This window comes from Astyanax mexicanus, chromosome 11, assembly GCF_023375975.1.
Source record: "Astyanax mexicanus isolate ESR-SI-001 chromosome 11, AstMex3_surface, whole genome shotgun sequence".
Lineage (NCBI taxonomy): Eukaryota > Metazoa > Chordata > Actinopteri > Characiformes > Acestrorhamphidae > Astyanax > Astyanax mexicanus.
Window position 1 is genome coordinate 47,864,623 of NC_064418.1, and position 20,621 is coordinate 47,885,243.

Below are 20,621 nucleotides of genomic sequence, written 5' to 3' on the forward strand. Positions count from 1 at the left end.
AAAGTTTTGTGATACAACAGTTTTACTGTATCACTCACTTATAGTATGACATTAGCTTTAGCTTACCTGGACAGGGGACGAAGCACGACTGCTGCAGCTCCTGTGCACTCTCTCTGCTGAGGCGCTCACCACATTTCTCCTCCTCCACTACGGTAGCTGGGCCAAGGCTGTCGGGTCTTGGGCCGGAGGAATTGGGCCAGTGCCCCCAGTGAACCACACAGGACAGGTTCCTCTGCCTCAGACCTTCACCACATTCAGCTCCCTGCAACAGACCAGACACTATTAGTGTAAAAGCACAGTGCAGGTAGCACCAACACCCAAAACCCATCCTGGTCAAACATTTGGTCATTTTACAACAGAACACATGTCCCTGTTAACCTGATCTGTGAGAAGTCTAAAAAAATTTTAGAAGTCTAAAAAAAAATCATAGCCGATACTAAATAATTCAGTATGGCTGCAAAACTATTTATAGACAATACTCAATAATTCATTTTAGATGCTGAATAATTCATAGTATATCCTGAGTAATTCAATTCATAGTATATACTGAATAATTCACATTGGATACTGAACAATTCATAATATATACTAAATGAATCATAGTGAATACTAAGCAATCTGTAGAGGACATTACTAAATTAACCTCCGATACTAAATAATCCATGATAAATTGACAGTATATATTGAATAATTCATACTGGTCTCACGCAGGCCAGACTTAGGACAGACACTTGCCGATAAAAATGACAGAGTTTATTACAGAACAGACTAAGGATGGGCAAGGTCGTAGTAAACAACGTAGCAAAAAGTAGTCAGACTAGCAAGGTAGTAAACGGTAAATCCAACAAAACAAGGGAGAGGACAAAAGAAATGTCCAAAAATACAAATATACTTGTTGGTTGGCAACAAGTAATCAATCGAATAACAGAACAATAGAACACGTCATAGAGGAGCTAGGGAAATTAGATTCAATATATTCTACGGAGAACAGATGGAGCCAATTAGTAACTCGGAGAGTGTGAACGCCAAAGCATTATGTGATCAGTGGAGTCAGAGAAGCCTGCTGTGAGTGGATGCTGGGAAATTGAGTCTTTAGAGAATAGTTTAGAGTCTTGAGCAGACATACTGACAGCTACAAGACTGACAACTGTCTATTGAATAAATTATAGTATATACTAAATAACTATACTGTAAAAAAACATAATATTTTGAAGCGCATACATAATTTAAAGTAGATACTAAATACATTATAAAAGAAACTGAGTAAGTAACTTTTAATAATTAGTAATCATTGAATAATCCATAGTATATACCTAAATTGTCCTAAAAGCAAAATAAAACTAAGTATTTGTTTCCTATATATATGCAACACTGCCCCCTAGTGTTGGCAGACTCCTTTTTCTGTTCAAGATGTTTGGGAATTCACAGACCTACATAACCCAGAAATCTTACACATCATTTTGTGAAACTGAGCAGTGTTTCTACTCTTTCTACCGTCAGTTTTTTTGGAGAACAGGCAGAAAGAACCCTTCGGCTGCTCTCCCTCACCGATCCAGCGGGTGCCAGGAAAATGATGAGTACAGGAGATACATGCACAATTTATGCAGATTTTTTGAGCGATCGCACCTTTCAATTCGCTCTGAAGGTCGCGACAAATCACGCTGTTTACTATTTACACGCAGAAGGAGCGCGAGAGGTGCTCGCTGTCGCAGACTTGAGTTCGCGAGCGAGAGTTTAATGATGTATCAGGTTGAGATTTCTCGGGGCTCTTAGCGCTAATGCTTTAGATGACAAACAAAGTCTAAAAAGATAAAAACACTGATTTATTCATCAAAGGTGCTTCAGGGTAATAATGCGCAGACATGAAAGCCAACATGAACACAAGCCATCAAACAAACAGCAAAAACGGAGGGGAGGGGCGAAACACTGGAGCTTCTAACGCGACGAGGAGAAGAAGAATCTTTTGTTCAGATGGTGAAGAGGCTGAGTATGAAAGGAGCAGGAGTGACTCTGAGGACGTCCAGAAGACCCCAAGATATTCAATTAAAACCCAGCCCAGAGAGAGAGAGAGCGAGAGAGTCAAAGAAAGAGCGAGAGAGTGAAAGAAAAAAAGAAAAAGAGAGAGAGAGAGATGGAAATCTGAGCGCTGTGCTGGGCTTCTTTTTAACCGTAACGCCAGAGTTTCCGAACATAGATCTCATCAGCAGTTCGCTCACGTCCCAATGACACAAAGTTCCTCTCTCGCCCACAAAGCACCTTTTCAAAATTCAATTAAACTCCTCCAGCGTGGCGTCCGGGCGGGCTAGGTGGCCGCCTCCAAAAGCCCCTCCAACCTGGTGGGGTGAACCACGGCTAATGTCACCCCGATCCCTCTGTGCAGCCGGGGTCAAGCACAGAGAGACGAGCTAACACTCTTTTATCGCCTTTTACTGCAGGAGGAGGAGTGTCGCAATTACCTCACCGGCCACAGTGAATGCTTCACCTTCATCCTCTTATCTCCAATGTCTTTAGAGGCACAGATTGGCCAAAAAGTAGAAATTACCCAAAAGTAAATTACCAAAACTCACAGTCCATCAGCCCAGGCCTGATCCTAGCTCTTTAGTTTAGCTCTAGCAAACCAGTAAGGTTATGTACCTTATTTTAACACTATAAGCGCACCAGATTTTATAAGGCACACTATCAATAAACGTCTATTTTCTGGTCAATTTTATTTTTATTTTTATTTTTTTTACTTACGGATTATAAGGTGCATTTTAAGAGACACTATAAGGAACTATAAAGAGCTTCTAACTCTAAGTTAACTAAAGCTAAGCTACGTAAACAAAACTGTAATAAAAAAAAAACATTTTCTTTTAAAGACCAATGAGAGCTGTGTAGATGTTAATCTACACAGATTTCTCTTCTGAAAACTGTTTGTTTTAACATGATAAACATGCAGACTACAATCCGATATAATCCCCTCTGAACGCCGAAAGAGCTAGCATGGTTAGCAGGTAATGCTAATGCTGCTCCAACCTTAGTGCTGGAAAAACTTCACTGAAACTCCTGTATAATGCTGTATTTCAGAGGAGTGGCTTTACTGCTCCTTACAACCTGACTGGTAAAATTCGCAAGGCACACTTACACACTTACGCAAGGCACACACTTAAATCTAACACCATGTATCACACTGTTATCTATAATTATGTACTAAAGTACAATACTGATTTATAAATACAGTACTATAAAAATCAAATACTATACAGAATAGTATCAAATCATTTTAAGTATTTTCTGCACAATTACTAGTACATAATAAGTTATCCATTGTGGATTCGGAATGAGAAAAGGTAGATACTAAATAATTCGCAGCAGTTACAGAACAATTCATAATGGATCCTAAAAGAATTGCAGTACATTGTTCAATATAGATACTTAACAACCCAGAGTAGATGAATAATTCATAGCGAATACTCACTAACTGCTAATTAATACTGAATAATTGATATTAAGATATTAGAGGTGAGAAGTGAAGGTGTAAAGGTAATTATGTAAATCAGTCAGTAAAAATCCAGCGTTGCTGCTGTTACCTCCACCCTGCAGGGCGTCCAGTCTCCGAGCAGCCAGCTGAAGCAGGGCATGACGGGACACGGTTTAGTCTGGGACAGCTGAGAGGGGCACGGCCGGCCCTCATCATGAGCCTCCTGCAGGACACGCCGAGACCGGGACATCACACCTGCCCAGCCAATCACATCACAGGACACACGGGTCAGTCAGAAAAACACCTGTACTGATTTTACTCAGTCACTGATTTTCTGCTGTAAATAAACTACAAACAGGGTGCTAATACTCTGTTAGCATTAGCATTCAGACACAACTGATCTGTGTTTCCTGCCCTGACTCTCTCTGACTCTCTCACACTGACTCTCTCTCTCATTCTGAATCTCTCTTACTCTGACTCTTTACTGCCCTGACTTCCTCTGACTCTCTCTCACTCTGACTCTTTCTTTCTTTGATGTCCTCACCTGATTTTATCTGACTCTTTCCTGCCCTGACTTTCTCTGACTCTCTCTCATTCTGACTCTCTTTCTGACTCTGACTCTTTCCTGCCCTGACTTTTTCTGACTCTTTCTTGCCCTGACTTTCTCTGACTCTCTCTAACATTCCTGCTCAGACTCTCTCTTACTCTGACTCTTTCTTGCCTTGACATTTTCTGACTCTCTCTCTCACTCTGACTCTTTCCTGCCCTGACTTTCTCTTACTCTGACTCTTTCTTGCCTTGACATTTTCTGACTCTCTCTCTCACTCTGACTCTTTCCTGCCCTGACTCTCTCTCACTCTGACTCTTTCCTGCCCTGACTTTTTCTGACTCTTTACTGCCATGACTTTCTCAGACTCTCTCTCACTCTGACTCTTTCTTGCCCTGACTTTCTCTGACTCTCTCTAACATTCCTGCTCAGACTCTCTCTTACTCTGACTCTTTCTTGCCTTGACATTTTCTGACTCTCTCTCTCACTCTGACTCTTTCCTGCCCTGACTTTCTCTTACTCTGACTCTTTCCTGTCCTGGCTTTCTCTGACTCTCTCTTACTCTGACTCTTTCTTGCCTTGACATTTTCTGACTTTCTCTCTCACTCTGACTCTTTCTTGCTCTGACTTTCTCTGACTATCACTGACTTTCTTGCTAGGACTCTTACTCTGACTCTTTCTTCCTTTGACATTTTCTTGCCCTGACTCACTTACTCTCTGACTTTCATTGACACTCACTCTGACTTAATCTGACTTTGACTGTCTGTAGCTGACTGCCCTCATCCTCTCTAACATTCTTGCTCTGACTTTCTCTCTGACTCTCTCTTACTCTGACTCTTTTTTTGTCCTGAGTTTCACTAAGTCTTTCTCTGACTTTCTCTCTGACTCTTTCTTGCCCTGTATTTCTTGCTCTCACTTTCCCTTGATCTGAATTTTTTCTGACCCTTTTCTTGCTCTTTCTTACTTTCAGATTTTCTTGATGTATATCTTTTTACCTTTAACTATCTCACTATCTGACTCACTTTTCATGTTTTGCTCTCTGTTCTTGGCTCTCCTGCCGACTCTGTAAGTAATAAGGTGAACTCCTGAGGAGCGGGTCAGTCTGGGCCGGGTCTGGGCTCGGTTGCGCTGCAGGCTGAATAACTTGTGTTTGTTTTACTGTGTAAAGCTGAACATAAACAACTCATTCCATATAAATTATCAATACAGACTCTGTATAAGAAGCATTTCCCTCTGATTGATAAATCATTTCACGTATTCCGGGAGAACGCTGACGCCTGGCAGCCCGCATCATTAACCTGTAATCCCCCAAATATGATTTATAGTTTGACGTTAATAATTTAATAAAGGACTCCACTGCTGCATGTTAATAGAGAGGGATTGTTTTCATTCCTCCGGCAGAGGAAAACCCGCCTGCGGAGGAAAAGACGATCCTGCTGACACTGGAAAATTCAGGGCTTAAGCATGAGGAGAAATCAGACACCAGCGCAGAAACGTACAATCTGCAGAACTGCTCCCAATCTGAATATCAAACCCAAGCATTCCCACATTATCTAGAGCTGAGAGATAGCAATAGAACAGAGTCTTACCCTGGTTCCCGCAGGTGTGTGAGCACTCCGTCCACGGTGACCACTCAGAGAGGACACAGCTGACGGGACAGTCCACCTGGCAGAGCTCACTGAGAGTCCATGGCTGAGACAATCCCAGCTGAAACCAGAGCATAAATTAACCCTTACAGTCATTACTGATGATCTTCCTCATTCAGTGCTGTATAAAGAATGATGGAATCACGGATTGTTGCTATGCTGCTGCTGGATCATTATACTGCAGTATGGTCGTTGCAGGGGAATCTTTATGAACTGTTCCAGTGGTTCTAGCCAAGTGGTTGCCACATTGTGGCTTACAAAGACTTACCAGGGTTTTGATGTACTGTTGCTACATGTATGCAGCTGCTACGATAACTCAGGGGGTTGAAAAACATCTGTTGCTACATAGAAACTAACGTGTCCATTATTAGATAGATATATCACTGCAATTCAATTAGCAAAAACAAATAAAATCTGCAATCTGTAATAAAAATACTTAATTATTCTTTGGATTGTATGTCGTAGAAAGACAGAGTTGGAGAGAAATTATGGGCAAGAAAGAGTCAGAGACAGACAGTGAGGGTAAAAAGAGTCAGAGAGAAAGTCAGAGCAAGAAAGAGTCAGACATAGTGAGAGCAAAAAGGAGTCAGATATAAAGTCAAAGCAAGAAAGAGTCAAAGATTGTGAGGGCAAACAAGAGTCAGAAATAATTAGGGCAAAAAAAAGTCAGAGAAAAAGTCTGAGCAAAGAAAGAGTCAGATAGGAAGCCAGAGAAAAAAAGAGTTAGAGATAGTGAGGGCATAAAAGAATCTGACATAGAGAGGGCAAAAAAGAGTCAGAGAAAAAGTCAGAGCAAGAAAAAATCAAAGAGGAAAAAGACAAAGAGTAAGTCAGAACAAAAAAGAGTTAAAGATAGAGATAGAGAGGGCAAAAAGGGTCAGAGAGAGAGAGAGTCCAAGCAAGAAAGAGTCAGAGAGAAAGTGAGCACATAAAAGAGTTAGAGGCAAGTCAGAGCAAGAAAGAGTAAGAAAAAATGAAGGCAAAAAAGAGTCAAAAATAGTGAGGGCAAAAAAGATTAAAAGAGAAAGTCAGGGCAATGAAAAGTCAGAGAAAATCAGAGCAAGAAAGAGTCAAAGAGACAAAAGACAAGGAGTAAGTCAGAGCAAAAAAGAGTCAAAGATACTGAGGGCAAAATATGGTCAGAGAGAGAGAGAGAGTCAGAGCAAGAAAGAGTCAGAGAGAAAGTTAGGGTAAAAAGAGTCAGAGAGAAAGTCAGAGCAAAAAAGGGTCAGAGAAAACGCGAGGGTAAAAAGAGTCAGAGAGAAAGTCAGAGCAAAAAAGAGTCAGAGAGAAAGCGAGGGTAAAAAGAGTCAGAGAGAAAACGAGGGTAAAATGAGTCAGAGAAAAAAGTCAGAGCAAAAAAGAGTCAGAGAGAAAGTCAGAGCAAGAAAGAATCAGAGAGAAAGCGAGGGTAAAAAAGAGTCAGAGAGAAAGTCAGAGCAAGAAAGAATCAGAGAGAGTAAGGGTAAAAAAGAGTCAGAAAGTCAGAGAAAGAAAGTAAGCACAAGAAAGAGTCACAGAGATTGAGAGCAAAAAAGAGTCAGTACATAAATTTGACGAGTTTCCAGGAGGAGTAAATGTCTCATATCCGAAGAAATAGAATCATTTCGATTCAAATCAGTGGTGGGTTTCTTTCATTTTAAACATCTTTTCAGCAGATAAGAAAATGAAACTGCTGGAGGCATATTTTACATATTTTTTATCAAATATTCTATCTGATACAGATACAAACAGTACTAGTCTAGCACACTTACATTCTGTGTAATGATCAATTTTCTAAGATTAACAGGGCTTTTGATTCCCCTGAATGTGAGAATGCTCAATGAAGACAAAACGTGCTGCCTTGGCAATTCGTCTCTTGGCGTGGCTTCAAAAGTGCACTGTCCATGGTTGACCATGCGATTGCTGATCTCGAGCTGATCTCGAACTCGTGAGGGGTTAATCACTTCTTGTATATGTATAAGTACATGTACTACATGATGCACAACACATGATTAAATCGAAACTAAGGCCCGATCCCAAAAAAGAATAAATTGTTGCATGAATGAAAAATCCTCTGTTTTCCTCCACCTGTTTTAGTCATCTAAAGGTCAGCAGAGCTCCAGTTACAGCTGGGGTTAACAGCGTCTTCTAAAGGTTAAAGTGTTTGACCTGCAGCTCGTGAACCGCTCGTTTACGGTCGGGGTCCATTAGCGCGAAAGCTGCGCCGATAGCTACATTAGCCGCGTCTGGGCTGCGAGGGGGCGGTGGGGAGTTAATAGCTGGTCATGGCTGATTTGAAGTACATGCTATTGAAGAGCGTGATTCAGTGCTGGGGTGTGTAATGGTGTGTAGAGGTCCGGAGCTGAGAGGAGGTTAATGGTTACCTCCTCACATACGCTCAGGTCCAGCATATGGCCGTCACTGCGAGTGCAGTCCAGCAGCCTCGTCCTCCGGCCCTCGCCACACACCGCGCTCTCGCTCAGCATACAGCTGCTCCAGCCTGGGAAAACACACACAGAAAACACACACTCATACTTTTAATAGAGAATATGAGGTCATAGCTACGGTAGCATTGTGATTTATACCAATTTCAAAAGCATTTTGGTATTGCTATTGGTACACAACATAAAAGCAGCAACTAAATGGATGTATCAAAAGTATCCTGCTCTAGCGTGCATTGCTATGTTTTATGATTTTAGGTTTGGATGGAGCTGCTTAGCCATTGAAACTCTTCATTGCATGAGCCGCTCTCTATACTAGGGGTGGGCGATATGGCCCTAAAATAATAATATCACAATATTTCATGGTATTTTTAACAATAACGATACTATAGGCAAAATTATTTCAAGAATACACTACTGCAACAACAACAAAAAAATTATTATTGCATACAATCAGGGCCGGATTAAAAGAATGGGCTGAAAGGGCTGCAGTCCCGGGCCTCGCCACTAGGGGGGCCTCCGGTCACTGAATGTCAAATGACAAAAAATAATTTAAAAAACGAAAATTACAAGCAATAAAAAAGGAAAGAGCGACAGAATTATTACAGAAAACACCCAAATTAACCAGCGTGGAGTAGTCAGCCTGCTGTAGCAGCTACCACCAGCAAAGATGCGCCTCTCTCTCTCTCTCTCTCTCTCTCTCTCTCTCATCCGCTGAATTCAGCGCGAGGCTACAAATAGTATAAAACTCAGTTTAGTTAAATAAATGAAGATGAGTAAGGACCTGTAAATTTAATCGAATATTGTCAAATATAAAGGAAAGGTTGAGGTTTTGGTGAGCTGTTTCAATGACTTGAAACTGAAACTACCTGAAACTGAAACTTTTATTATTCTGCATCAGAAAGCCTTTGATTGTGTTTTAAATTAGTTTTTATTTTATATTAATTATTGTTTTATTAATCTGAAATATTTTTATTATTTTACTGATTAAATTTTTTTTTTCTTCATAAGATCTTTTTAAAGTGTCCTATTTTTCCTTTTTTGCGTATATATTTTATTCGTCTATAGTAAATGTCTGTTTTTAGTTATTTCTAATCAACACCAACCCCCCACGATATCATCGTCCATCGCGATGTTTCCCTGTAAACATCGTCATCTGCCAATAAACTGAATTAAAATCATGTTACCAGTTCACTTTAAACGGTAGTCTGTTATAGATTGGTACTGTGTACGCTGTCGCTGATGTATCAGTGTGTTTGTGTGAGGTCATGCATCAGAACATGATATGAAGGGCCTCATCCTGGTAATTAGCCCCGGGCCTCAGAAAGTGTTATTCTGGCACTGCATACAATGATATGATATAGCACACCCATAACTAAGATATTTAAATAAATACAAGAATTTTATCAGATTTGTGATAACAGGAGTCAATGATCTAGAATGTCATGATACTAATAATGCACTCCAAATATCTCAATATATATATATATATATATATATATATATATATATATATATATATATATATATATATATATATATATATATATATCCAGGATTAAAGTAAAATAAATGATACTGGACAGATATAATCTGTCTCTAGTAGATATATATTAGGGAATGAGAACCGTGTACATTTTTCTTTTGCTAAAAACAGTAATAAAAAAGTAGTACCCTGATGTGATAATTAGGGGTGGGTGATATGGCACCATATTTCAGGGTATAATATCATTCACGATATTCAAAAATGTTGGCGATATTATTGCATATGATATGATATGATATGGCACAGCCCTACTCTACACTCTACTGTTCTTGAGCTAACCTGAAGTTACGTTAGGTTTAAAAGTTTAATATCAAGAGTGTGCAGATCTGTCCTCAAAGATAAATGTGCTTCTTAGAAGAGTCTAAAGAAGATCGGGAAATCGCTGGTTCAAATCCCGGTCATGCAGCTTGCCATCAGCTGCCAGAGCCCTGAGAGAGCACAATTGTCCTTGCTCTCTCTGGGTTGGTACAGTAGATGGCACTCTTTCCTCTCATCACTCCTAGGGTGATATGGATCAGCACAAGGCTGCGTCTGTGAGCTGATGTATCAGAACCGAGTCGCTGCGCTTTTCTCTGAGTTAGAAATAAAATGATTACTGTACAGTATCAGGTAACAGCGTTAGAGAGATGGAGTAATGGAGTGTGATGGCGACCCGTCCTCTCTCTGATACACTGCTGCTGTACAGGAGCTGATAATTCGCTGCTTTAAACAGGAAGATCTGAAGATCTCAGACTGGTCCGGCTGAGCGGCGCTGTGATGGTGTAGAGAATGGATAGATGGGGAGGGAAGAGAGGGAGAAGGATTCCTGACAGAAGGAGGTGGAGGACAGTTCTTATCAGTGTGCCCCATCCTCTCCACTCAGCCACCTCCATTACACCCCAGCTGAAGTGTTCTGTAGACACTGTATCTACAGAAGAATGTGATGGAGCTCCCTGAACTTCCAGATAGACTAGCACGAAATAGAACTTACATTTTTAGTCCATTTTAATACATTTAACTACATATTTAAGTCAGAATATTATGACCACTTCCTCGTTTCCACACTTAATCACATTATCATATCTGTCATGGACTGAGGAGGGTGGACGTACATGAAGATATATAAATATTCACTAAACAAACAAGATAAATAAATGCAAAATCTAAGAAAACTAAACTAAACAAACAAGAAATTGAATAAACTAGAATTACACTAAGATTACAAAATGAACAAACCTGGCACAATTACTAAGCTCGAGAAACAACAGACCTGGATTGAAGAAACACAGAGATTCTACGAAACACAAAATACAAAACCGATACACAAATATATACGGAAGACAAGGATACAAAATATATAAAAAATATATACACAGAGAGGGTGAGGAACACCTGGGAACAGTAAACAAGGAGGCGGGGTTACAAACAAGACCCAAGGTGACAACACTCCTGGCTAGGGTGGGGCTAGGGTGGAGACAAAAGACTAACACAACAAAGCCATGTGCTCTGGTAGCACATGAGGGAGTAAACAAAACACGAGAACACAGGAGAGAAGCAGAAGACTATTAGTTTACCATAGATTAATTGTTGGGCGTGTGATTATTATATAACTACACTGACTGCTTTAGAGAATTTACCTGAGATATTGTACTGGTAGGTGAAGCAGTTGCTGTTGATGATGCACGGCTCCGTCTGATTACTCTCCGGACACACGGCTTCACCAGCAGGGGGGCGGAGCATATGCCTGTTCCTCGTCCTCACGGTGTTCGGATCACACGACTGCACAAATCACAAGCAGCACGCATCACTACTGTTAGAGAATCACTCGCTGGACAATTTATCAGAAACCATTATGACAATTCCACTGTAGCTTCCTTGTAGAGATCATAGAATGGAAACAAAAGGTAGGTGTTTCTAATAAAGTGGCCAGTGAGTGAAAATTCAAGATACTAGGTGTTTCTAATAAAGTGGACAGTGAGTGGAAGCACAGAGTAGGAATTAAGTGTTTCTAATAAAGTGGCAATAAAGGTTAATAGATAAGGGTTTCTAATAAAGTGGCCAGTGAGTGGAAGCACAAGGTAGTTAGGCAGGTGTTTCTAATAAAGTGGCCAGTGGGTAAAAATTCAAGATAGTAGGTGTTTCTAATAATGTGGCCAATGAGTGAAAATTCAAGATAGTAAGTGTTTTCTATTAAAGTGGCCAGTTAGAGAAAATTCAAGATAGTAGGTGTTTCTAATAAAGTGGCCAGTGAGTGAAAATTCAAGATAGTAGGTGTTTCTAATAAAGTGGCAAGTGAGTGCAAGCACAGGATAGGAATTTGGTGTTTCTAATAAAGTGGCCAATGAGTTAAAACACAGGCTAGTTAGCGAGGTGTTTCTAATAAAGTGGCCAGTGAGGGAAAATTCAAGATAGTAGGTGTTTCTAATAAAGTGGCCAGTGGGTGAAAATTCAAGATAGTAGGTGTTTCTAATAATTCGGCCAGTGAGCGGAAGCACAGGGTAGTTAGTTAGATGTTTCAAATAAAGTGGCCAGTGGGTGAAAATTCAAGATAATAGGTGTTTCTAATAAAGTGGCCAGTGAGTGAAACTTCAAGAAAGTAGGTGTTTCCAATAAATTGGCAAGTGAGTGGCAATAAAGATTGATATAAAGGAGTTTCTAATAAAGTGGACAGAGAGTGGAAGCACAGAGTAGGAATTAAGTGTTTCTAATAAAGTGGCTAGTGAGTGAAAATTCAAGACAATAGGTGTTTCTAATAAAGTGGCCAGTGAGTGGAAGCACAAGGTAGTTAGGCAGGTGTTTCTAATAAAGTGGCCAGTGGGTGAAAATTCAAGATAGTAGGTGTTTCTAATAATGTGGCCAATGAGTGAAAATTCAAGATAGTAAGTGTTTTCTATTAAAGTGGCCAGTTAGAGAAAATTCAAGATAGTAGGTGTTTCTAATAAAGTGGCAAGTGAGTGCAAGCACAGGATAGGAATTTGGTGTTTCTAATAAAGTGGCCAATGAGGGAAAATTCAAGATAGTAGGTGTTTCTAATAAAGTGGCCAGTGGGTGAAAATTCAAGATATTAGGTGTTTCTAATAAAGTGGCCAGTGGGTGAAAATTCAAGATAGTAGGTGTTTCTAATAAAGTGGCCAGTGAGTGAAAATTCAAGATATTAGGTGTTTCTAATAAAGTGGCCAGTGGGTGAAAATTCAAGATAGTAGGTGTTTCTAATAATTCGGCCAGTGAGCGGAAGCACAGGGTAGTTAGTTAGGTGTTTCAAATAAAGTGGCCAGTGGGTGAAAATTCAAGATAATAGGTGTTTCTAATAAAGTGGCCAGTGAGTGAAACTTCAAGAAAGTAGGTGTTTCCAATAAATTGGCAAGTGAGTGGCAATAAAGATTGATAGATAGGAGTTTCTAATAAAGTGGCCAGTGAGTGAAAATTCAAGATAGTACATGTTTCTAATAAAGTGGCCAGTGAGTGAAAATTCAAGATAGTACGTGTTTCTAATAAAGTGGCCAGTGAGTGGATGTGTCAGGTAGTTGTTTGTATAATTCTATGTGAATTTAAAGGATGAAATTTGTGTTTATAGTGTATAAACTCCTGCAGTTGTGTGGGACAGTGGGGTGTCAGACTGCAGAGTTCAGCTAATCACCATCTCTATCACTGTCCGACACCCAGCAGCCTTCACAGAGCAAGACGGCCTGATCTGGACCCCCTGCGAACCCCCAGCATCAGCCATGCTGTCGTTGGCTTCCTTCAGCTGCAACTATATTTGTGCACTCAGACTTTTTAGATGCTTGTGATAATTATGGATAATCAGAGTTAATTAGCTGAGCTCATTTGCAGCACTGATGATTGGTGTGTCCGTCATGCTGCCTGAACACTGACGCTATAAATGGTGAGACAGTGGGCTCGGTCCCAGCGCTCAGAACTCTAAACACAGCATGCTTTTGTTGTCCCTGCTTGAACTCGTTTGATTCAGCTCTATTATCCCACTGCTTTAATAACAGAGCTGAGTCAGCTGTGTTACAGCAAGCGGAGCGTGATCTGTGCAGAACTGATCAGGATGGGGGGATAATCTGAGCTGATTATGGCAGATGGGACAGTATAGGGTAAGTATAGGTTAGTACAGGGCTGTGTGTGATTGTATTAGCCTGAGAAGTTACTAATACAGTATAGAACAAAACAAGAGAGTACAGGAAAGTGTAGTGTGCACTGGAGAACACTGGTACAGTACATATAAGTACATAGAAATACATGTAATAGTACCTGTATTTGGAAGTATTAGGAATTAGGGAAAGTACAAAGTAGTACTAACCAATACACAGTTTTAGTTAAGAAATACACGGTGGATTTTGGATAACTCGGACAGTTATCGAGCTTTTTTAAATATTGATTTCTGAACTCCTAAAACTTTATGAAAATAAACTTGTTTTCTTTGCATTATTTGAGGTCTGAAAGCTCTGCATCTTTTTTGTTATTTCAGTAATTTCTCATTTTCTGCAAATTTATGCTCTAAATGGCGATATTTCTATTTGGAATTTGGGAGAAATGTTGTCTGTAGTTTATAGAATAAAACAACAATGTTTATTTTACTCAAACATAAACCCATAAAAAGTCCAAAAACATAGAGATCAGGATTTTCTAAATTGGATATTCTAAATTGCCCAGAAAATTGGATACCTTAAAATTGCCCAGATTTGTGGATAAGTGTGTATTGGACTCTCTGTGCTGGGTCAACTCCTCAGTGCCCGATGCAGTCCTCCAGGTGGACGGTTGTTTCTGGTTAAGAGTATGCTGTGTGCGATTGGCTGCTGCTTCTCACCGGTGTGTGTTGAGTGTGTGGAATGTAATTGTAAGCGTCTTTGAGTGCTTTGAGTGGTAGCTAGCTAGACAGATAGATAGATAGATAGATAGATAGATAGATAGATAGATAGATAGATAGATAGATAGATAGATAGATAGATAGATAGATAGATAGATAGATAGATAGATAGATAGATAGATAGGTAGGTAGATAGATAGATAGATTAGTAAATAAGTAAGATATTGCAATTTCTTAATGCAAGATGCTCTGTGATTCCCACCTCTAATTCAAGGTAGTGTACAATACGGGAAAGTACACACTAATTCAGATAGTGCAGGTTAGTACTGTACCAGAATATACATGGATGTACTTGTCAATACAGGACAGTAGTACAGTACAGGACAGTAGTACAGTACAGGACAGTAGTACAGTACAGGACAGTATTACAGTGTGCTGTTTTGATGTGTTGGTGTTTTGTTGGTCACAGAGACCACAGCAAATCTCATTTCTGTTTGTCTCATCAGGTGACAGACTGAAAGGATCCATTTGAATTTCATCCTCGTGGTGCGCCGTATCCTCCGCAACTTTTCAAGCACAACATTAATTAGAATAACAAATGCTCCATTGCTGCTGGAGATTCATTTGAATTTTGATTTCGCTCGTCTTGGATTTCGCTCATTTGAAAATTGCTGCGGGAGACGGTATCTACTGACTAGACTTCTGTGTCAGAGTTAATATGAAATATTCAAATTGATGCAAAACATCCGCACTGAAAAAAAAAAAAAAATGCTGAAAAACAGTGTATCTTGTTATGACCGGGGCTGTTGCTGATTCACGAACACACAGATGGGGAAAAACGTCCTGCTGTTCCTCAGTTTGTTGTGCGCTTGCTGATTCTCCAGAAACACGTCCTACAAAAACTCGGTGTCCGAATATCAGGGCAATTAGAAAGCTCCGGACTTGTCCATTAGCCGGGTCCTGCTTATAAACTCCCAGCTACAAAAACATTCATTCATTAAGGCTGAAAAACAGCGTCCACTCTGCACCCAGCGTCTCACAGCAGCACTGTGAATATCAAACTCTAATCCAGGGTCTATTATTTAGACCTGCATTGTTTTATTCATATTTCCTTATAGTGGTTATGCTATTCCAAAGGGAGACTTTTATTATGAAGTAACCAGGGGAAATATGTATTAGTTTGACAGTTGTGGTTACTACATCTGGAATGTTTATGCTTATGTTGGTTTGAACTGTGATGTTTACAGTTTAAGTTATTATAAACATCATGGTTATAGTTGTGGAGATTACAGGTCTGATGGCTGGAGATGTGATTGGTGTAGCTGTCGTGGCTGTGTGATGCTTAGGGCTGTGATGCTCACTGCTGTGATGATCATGGCTGTGATATTAACTGCTGTGATGATTATGGCTGTCATGATTATAGCTGTGATGCTCACTGCTGTGATAATTATGGCTGTGATGATTATATCTGTGATATTTACTGCTGTGATGATTATAGCTGCAATGTTCACTGCTGTGATGCTCACTGCTGTGATGCTCACTGCTGTGATGCTCACTGCTGTGATGATTATGGCTGTGATGATTATAGCTGTGATGCTCACTGCTGTGATAATTATGGCTGTGATGATTATAGCTGTGATGCTTACTGCTGTGATGATTATGGCTGTAATACTCACTGCTGTGATGATAATGGGTGTGATGCTTACTGCTGTGATGATCACTGCTGTGATGATTATGGTTGTGATAGTCACTGTTGTAATGGTTATGGCTGTGATGATTATGGCTGTGAGGTTCACTGATGTGATGATTATGGCTGTGATGGCCACTGCTGTGATGAATATGGCTGTGATGCTATAATGTAAGCTGTAATGTTATGGCTGTAATTGTTATGGCTGTAATTGATATGGTTGTAATTGTTATGGCTGTGATGTTCACTGCTGTCATGGTTATGACTGTGATGTTTATGGCTGTGATGGGTATGGCTGTGATGGTTATGCTATAATGCTTATGGCTGTGATGGTTATTGCTGTGATGGTTATGCTATAATGCTTATGGCTGTGATGGTTATTGCTGTGATGGTTATGCTATAATGCTTAGGGCTGTGATGGTTATGGCTGTGATGGTTATGCTATAATGCTTATGGCTGTGATGGTTATTGCTGTGATGGTTATGCTATAATGCTTATGGCTGTGATGGTTATGGCTGTGATGGTTATGCTATAATGCTTAGGGCTGTGATGGTTATGGCTGTGATGGTTATGCTATAATGCTTATGGCTGTGATGGTTATTGCTGTGATGGTTATGCTATAATGCTTAGGGCTGTGATGGTTATGGCTGTGGTGGTTATGCTATAATGCTTAGGGCTGTGATGGTTATGGCTGTGATGGTTATGGCTGTGATGGTTATGGCTGTGGTGGTTATGCTATAATGCTTAGGGCTGTGATGGTTATGGCTGTGGTGGTTATGCTATAATGCTTAGGGCTGTGATGGTTATGGCTGTGATGGTTATGGCTGTGATGGTTATGGCTGTGGTGGTTATGCTATAATGCTTAGGGCTGTGATGGTTATGGCTGTGGTGGTTAGGCAAGTTATGGGTATAGCTGGGAAGAGTACAGCTGTGATTGCTACAAATGTGTTATAGACAGTAATTAAAGCTATAATAGTGATGGCTGTGATGGTTATTGTTGTGATGTTACATTTGTGTTGTTATGGTTGTAATGTTTGAGTGTTCTGATCATGGCTGTGGAGAAATATTCGAGATGGTAAAGGATGTGATAGTTTTATGCTATATGTGATGTGCTATATATGTTATGCATGCGATGAGTATGTATGTAAGGTTTATATTATGGTTTGTGATGGTTACAAATGTGATAATTACAGGTGTAATGTACATGTTGTGCTGTAATGGCTAAAGTAGTAAAGATTACACGGTTGTGACAGCTATGAAATTAGGCCGTGTTATGTGTGTGGTGAGTATGAATATAAGTCTTATAGCTTGTGATGGTTACAGATGTGATAATCACAGGTGTGATGTGCCAATTTACCACAGGACACGAGCTCCAGTGACTCCACGGCGACATCACACAGTGTCCTGGACACGGCAACACGCACGTCTGAGCCTGCAGTGGCATTTCATCAGCGTCACACAGGGAGTCGTTCACACTGCTGGAGTAATCACTGTCCCTCAACACACACCTACAGAGAGAGAGAGAGAGAGAGAGAGAGAGAGAGAGAGAGAGACAGAGGAGAAGATGGGGGGGATGTCTTTAGGTGAGTGTCCTACTTTTTGTCTCCTTTCCATTGGCTCTCAGAGGTGCTGAGATGTCAGGGTCAGAGATCAGCAGCACAGAAGGAGACAAAGAGAAAAGCAACAAAGAGAAAATAAAATAAAATAAAAAAACTAAAAAACCTCTCCTGTGTGTGTGTGTGTGTGTGCTCTTCAAAAGGAACAGAAATCTGCTCCTTTGTGGCGTGAGCTGGTGTCACCAGCCATGCCAAGGACACCCTGCCGTGTGCTGTGATAAAACCCACTGAAGCAGGAGTGTGTAAACTTCACCTTTACTCTCCTCTCCGCCCCTCTACACTTCTGCAACAAAACCTGACATTTCTGGGTCTGGAGAAGTCAAAATAAGAGGCAAGCAGGTCTCTAAGGACACTGTGTGTGTGTGTGTGTTTCTGTATGTGTGTGTGTGTGTGTGTGTGTATAACTACCCTTGTGAAAAGGAAGGATACTTAAGAGCAATAAAAGTATGTTAAAATGAGCAAATTAGGTCAAGAATACTAAAAAGTGCATTTTCAATTTAATATACTTTACTATTACACACATTCACCCTTCTGTTATGTTCATTTGTCAGGAATAGCAATGGTATTCCCGATGCCTGTTTAATTATCCAGCTAATATTCAAAATAAGAATTATGCAAAAAAAATCCTAACAAGCAGTGTGAATATTTTAGTATTAACTACATTGCTAATAATTCTATCAATATTTAGTGCAATTGTGTTTCTTACCTCTAACAGGTAATCAATCAGGATTATCACTCGTTTTTCAAAAAAAAAAAAGACAAGAAATCAAATTAAAATTCTATTTATTATACATTATACATAACTTTACATACCTTTAAAACATATTGTAATTTTGTTTTAGTTTTTGTTTATTGCACAGGGTTATATGTTGATTAGACTTATTAACGCAAGTAGAGGACGTTTTATACTAAAAAGTACTTTTAACTATTTTTCCTAGATCTTAAAAATTGTAAACAGATCAGATTGGACAGGTAACATAACAGGAGGGTTAAATATACGTCTTCTATATTTCCATAAAATGTATTGTTTTTTGTTTTAAGCCATGCTTTAAATTCAATGCATGAGTTGTGTTGATCGAAAACAAATATATAGTGGCATTGAAAACTGCTTAAAGTGCACTTTTTTTTTCCAGCAGCATTAAGGTGTACACAATATGTGCATCAATGATTTACAATATATTCTCATGTATTAAAATTGTGTTTAAAAAACACAAACTTAAATCTACTTAAGTTCGCAGAAGTTGTACAAAAAAAATAAAAATAAAAAGTATACTTTAAAAAATAATGTGTTTGAGTGTACATTTTTAATTTTCCCCCATAAGGAATCATGTAGTATCTCTAAAGTGTTAAACCAACCAAAATACTCTGTGAAGCGTTTAGGTGCTCTTATATGGTGAGCTGTTAACTTGTGGTTTCTGAGGCTGGTAACTCTGATGAACTTATCCTGTGCAACAGAGGGAACTCTCGCTCCTCCTTTTACTGGGGTGGTCCTGATGAGAGCCAGTTTCATCATAATGAAAAGCACGCACGTAAGCTCCTCCACTTGTCCGCATAATGCACTTGACTTGCAGTGCTGTGTGTAGCTGTTCTTAAAAACATTGTTCTTAAATAATAGGTCTATGCTTCTTCAGTGTTGCAATGTTAATACACATCATTCTGAATCTGAACAGATTGCGCTCATTCAAACAGCCCGGAAATGTTAACTATGTGAATCTAACACTGCATAAAGATGTAAAGTGTGTGTAAGTGTGTGTAAAGTGTGTGTGTGAAGTGTGTGTGTGTGTGTGTGTGTGTGTGTGTGTGTGTGTGTGTGTACCGTATCTTCCGGCTCTGTACTCCCTCTCCGCAGGCCGGTAGCTGGTCCACAGTGTTTATGGAGCAGAATGACCACGGCTCTGCTACCCACTCATACACACCACACACACTGCGGCACGGTACAGCCTCATACACCTACAGAGAGAGAGAGAGAGAGAGAGACAGAGTGAGAGAGACAGAATGAAAGAGAGAGAGCGAGAGAGAGAGAGAGAATGAGAGAGGAAGAGAATGAGAGACAGAATGAGAGAGAGAGAGAGGAAGTGAAAGAGAGAGTTAAAAACAACTCTGACAGTTCCACTGATAACACCGCTTCAAAATTAATTCAAATTACAAATTAATTACGGCTAATTAGGAGGAAATTATCTTAACGACCCTTAATTGAATTAGAATAGAAGTACAGAAAGCAGGGGTGCGTGATAATGACAAGTTTTTAGAGAAGCTACTAAGGTCACTTATAGACTAAATATCTCCTATGCTAGTGCATAGTGTATTACATGTACTAACTTTCTTATTCCAGTGTATATGAGGATTTATTGAGGGTGTTTATAGACAAATATATCCTATTCTAGTGTATAGAAGTGTTTATTTGCCTGTTTATAGACTTATATCTCCTATTCTAGTGTATATGAGTGTTTATTCAGGCGTTTATAGAGTAATATCTCATATTCTAGTGTATAGGAGTGTTTATTGAGGGTGTTTATAGACTAATATATCCTATTCTAGTGTATAGGAGTGTTTATTGAGGGTGTTTATACACTAATATCTCATTTTCTAATGTATAGGAGTGTTTCTTGAGAGTGTCTATGGACTAATATATCGAATTCTAGTGTATTCTAGTGTTTATTCAGGTGTTTATAGACTAATATCTCCTGTTCTTGTGTATGGGAATGTGAATTTAGGTATTTTAATCTGCCACTCATAATCTAATGCATTGAAATGTTTCTTGTTGTGTTTGTGGGCTAATATCACATATTCTAGTACACAGGAGTGTTTATTAAGGGTGTTTATAGACTAATATCTCATATTCTAGTGTATGAGTGTTTATTGAGGTGTTCTAATCTGCTCCTCCTAATCTAATGCATTGCAATGTTT

At 39.6% G+C, this 20,621-nt stretch overlaps 1 protein-coding gene across 1 annotated transcript in view; it reads right to left on the reverse strand.

Annotated features, from left to right (window-relative positions):
• The window catches only part of thsd7ba (thrombospondin, type I, domain containing 7Ba), a 391,489-nt gene that overhangs the window by 17,773 nt on the left and 353,095 nt on the right, over positions 1-20,621 (reverse strand). Inside the window, exons 19-25 of the mRNA XM_049484694.1 lie at positions 19,531-19,664; positions 17,456-17,606; positions 11,239-11,380; positions 8,020-8,135; positions 5,597-5,714; positions 3,570-3,715; positions 67-262 (exon numbers count right to left, since the gene is read on the reverse strand). Of these exons, the coding sequence (XP_049340651.1) occupies positions 67-262; positions 3,570-3,715; positions 5,597-5,714; positions 8,020-8,135; positions 11,239-11,380; positions 17,456-17,606; positions 19,531-19,664 (1,003 nt within the window). The remainder of the gene's footprint in view (positions 1-66; positions 263-3,569; positions 3,716-5,596; positions 5,715-8,019; positions 8,136-11,238; positions 11,381-17,455; positions 17,607-19,530; positions 19,665-20,621) is intronic.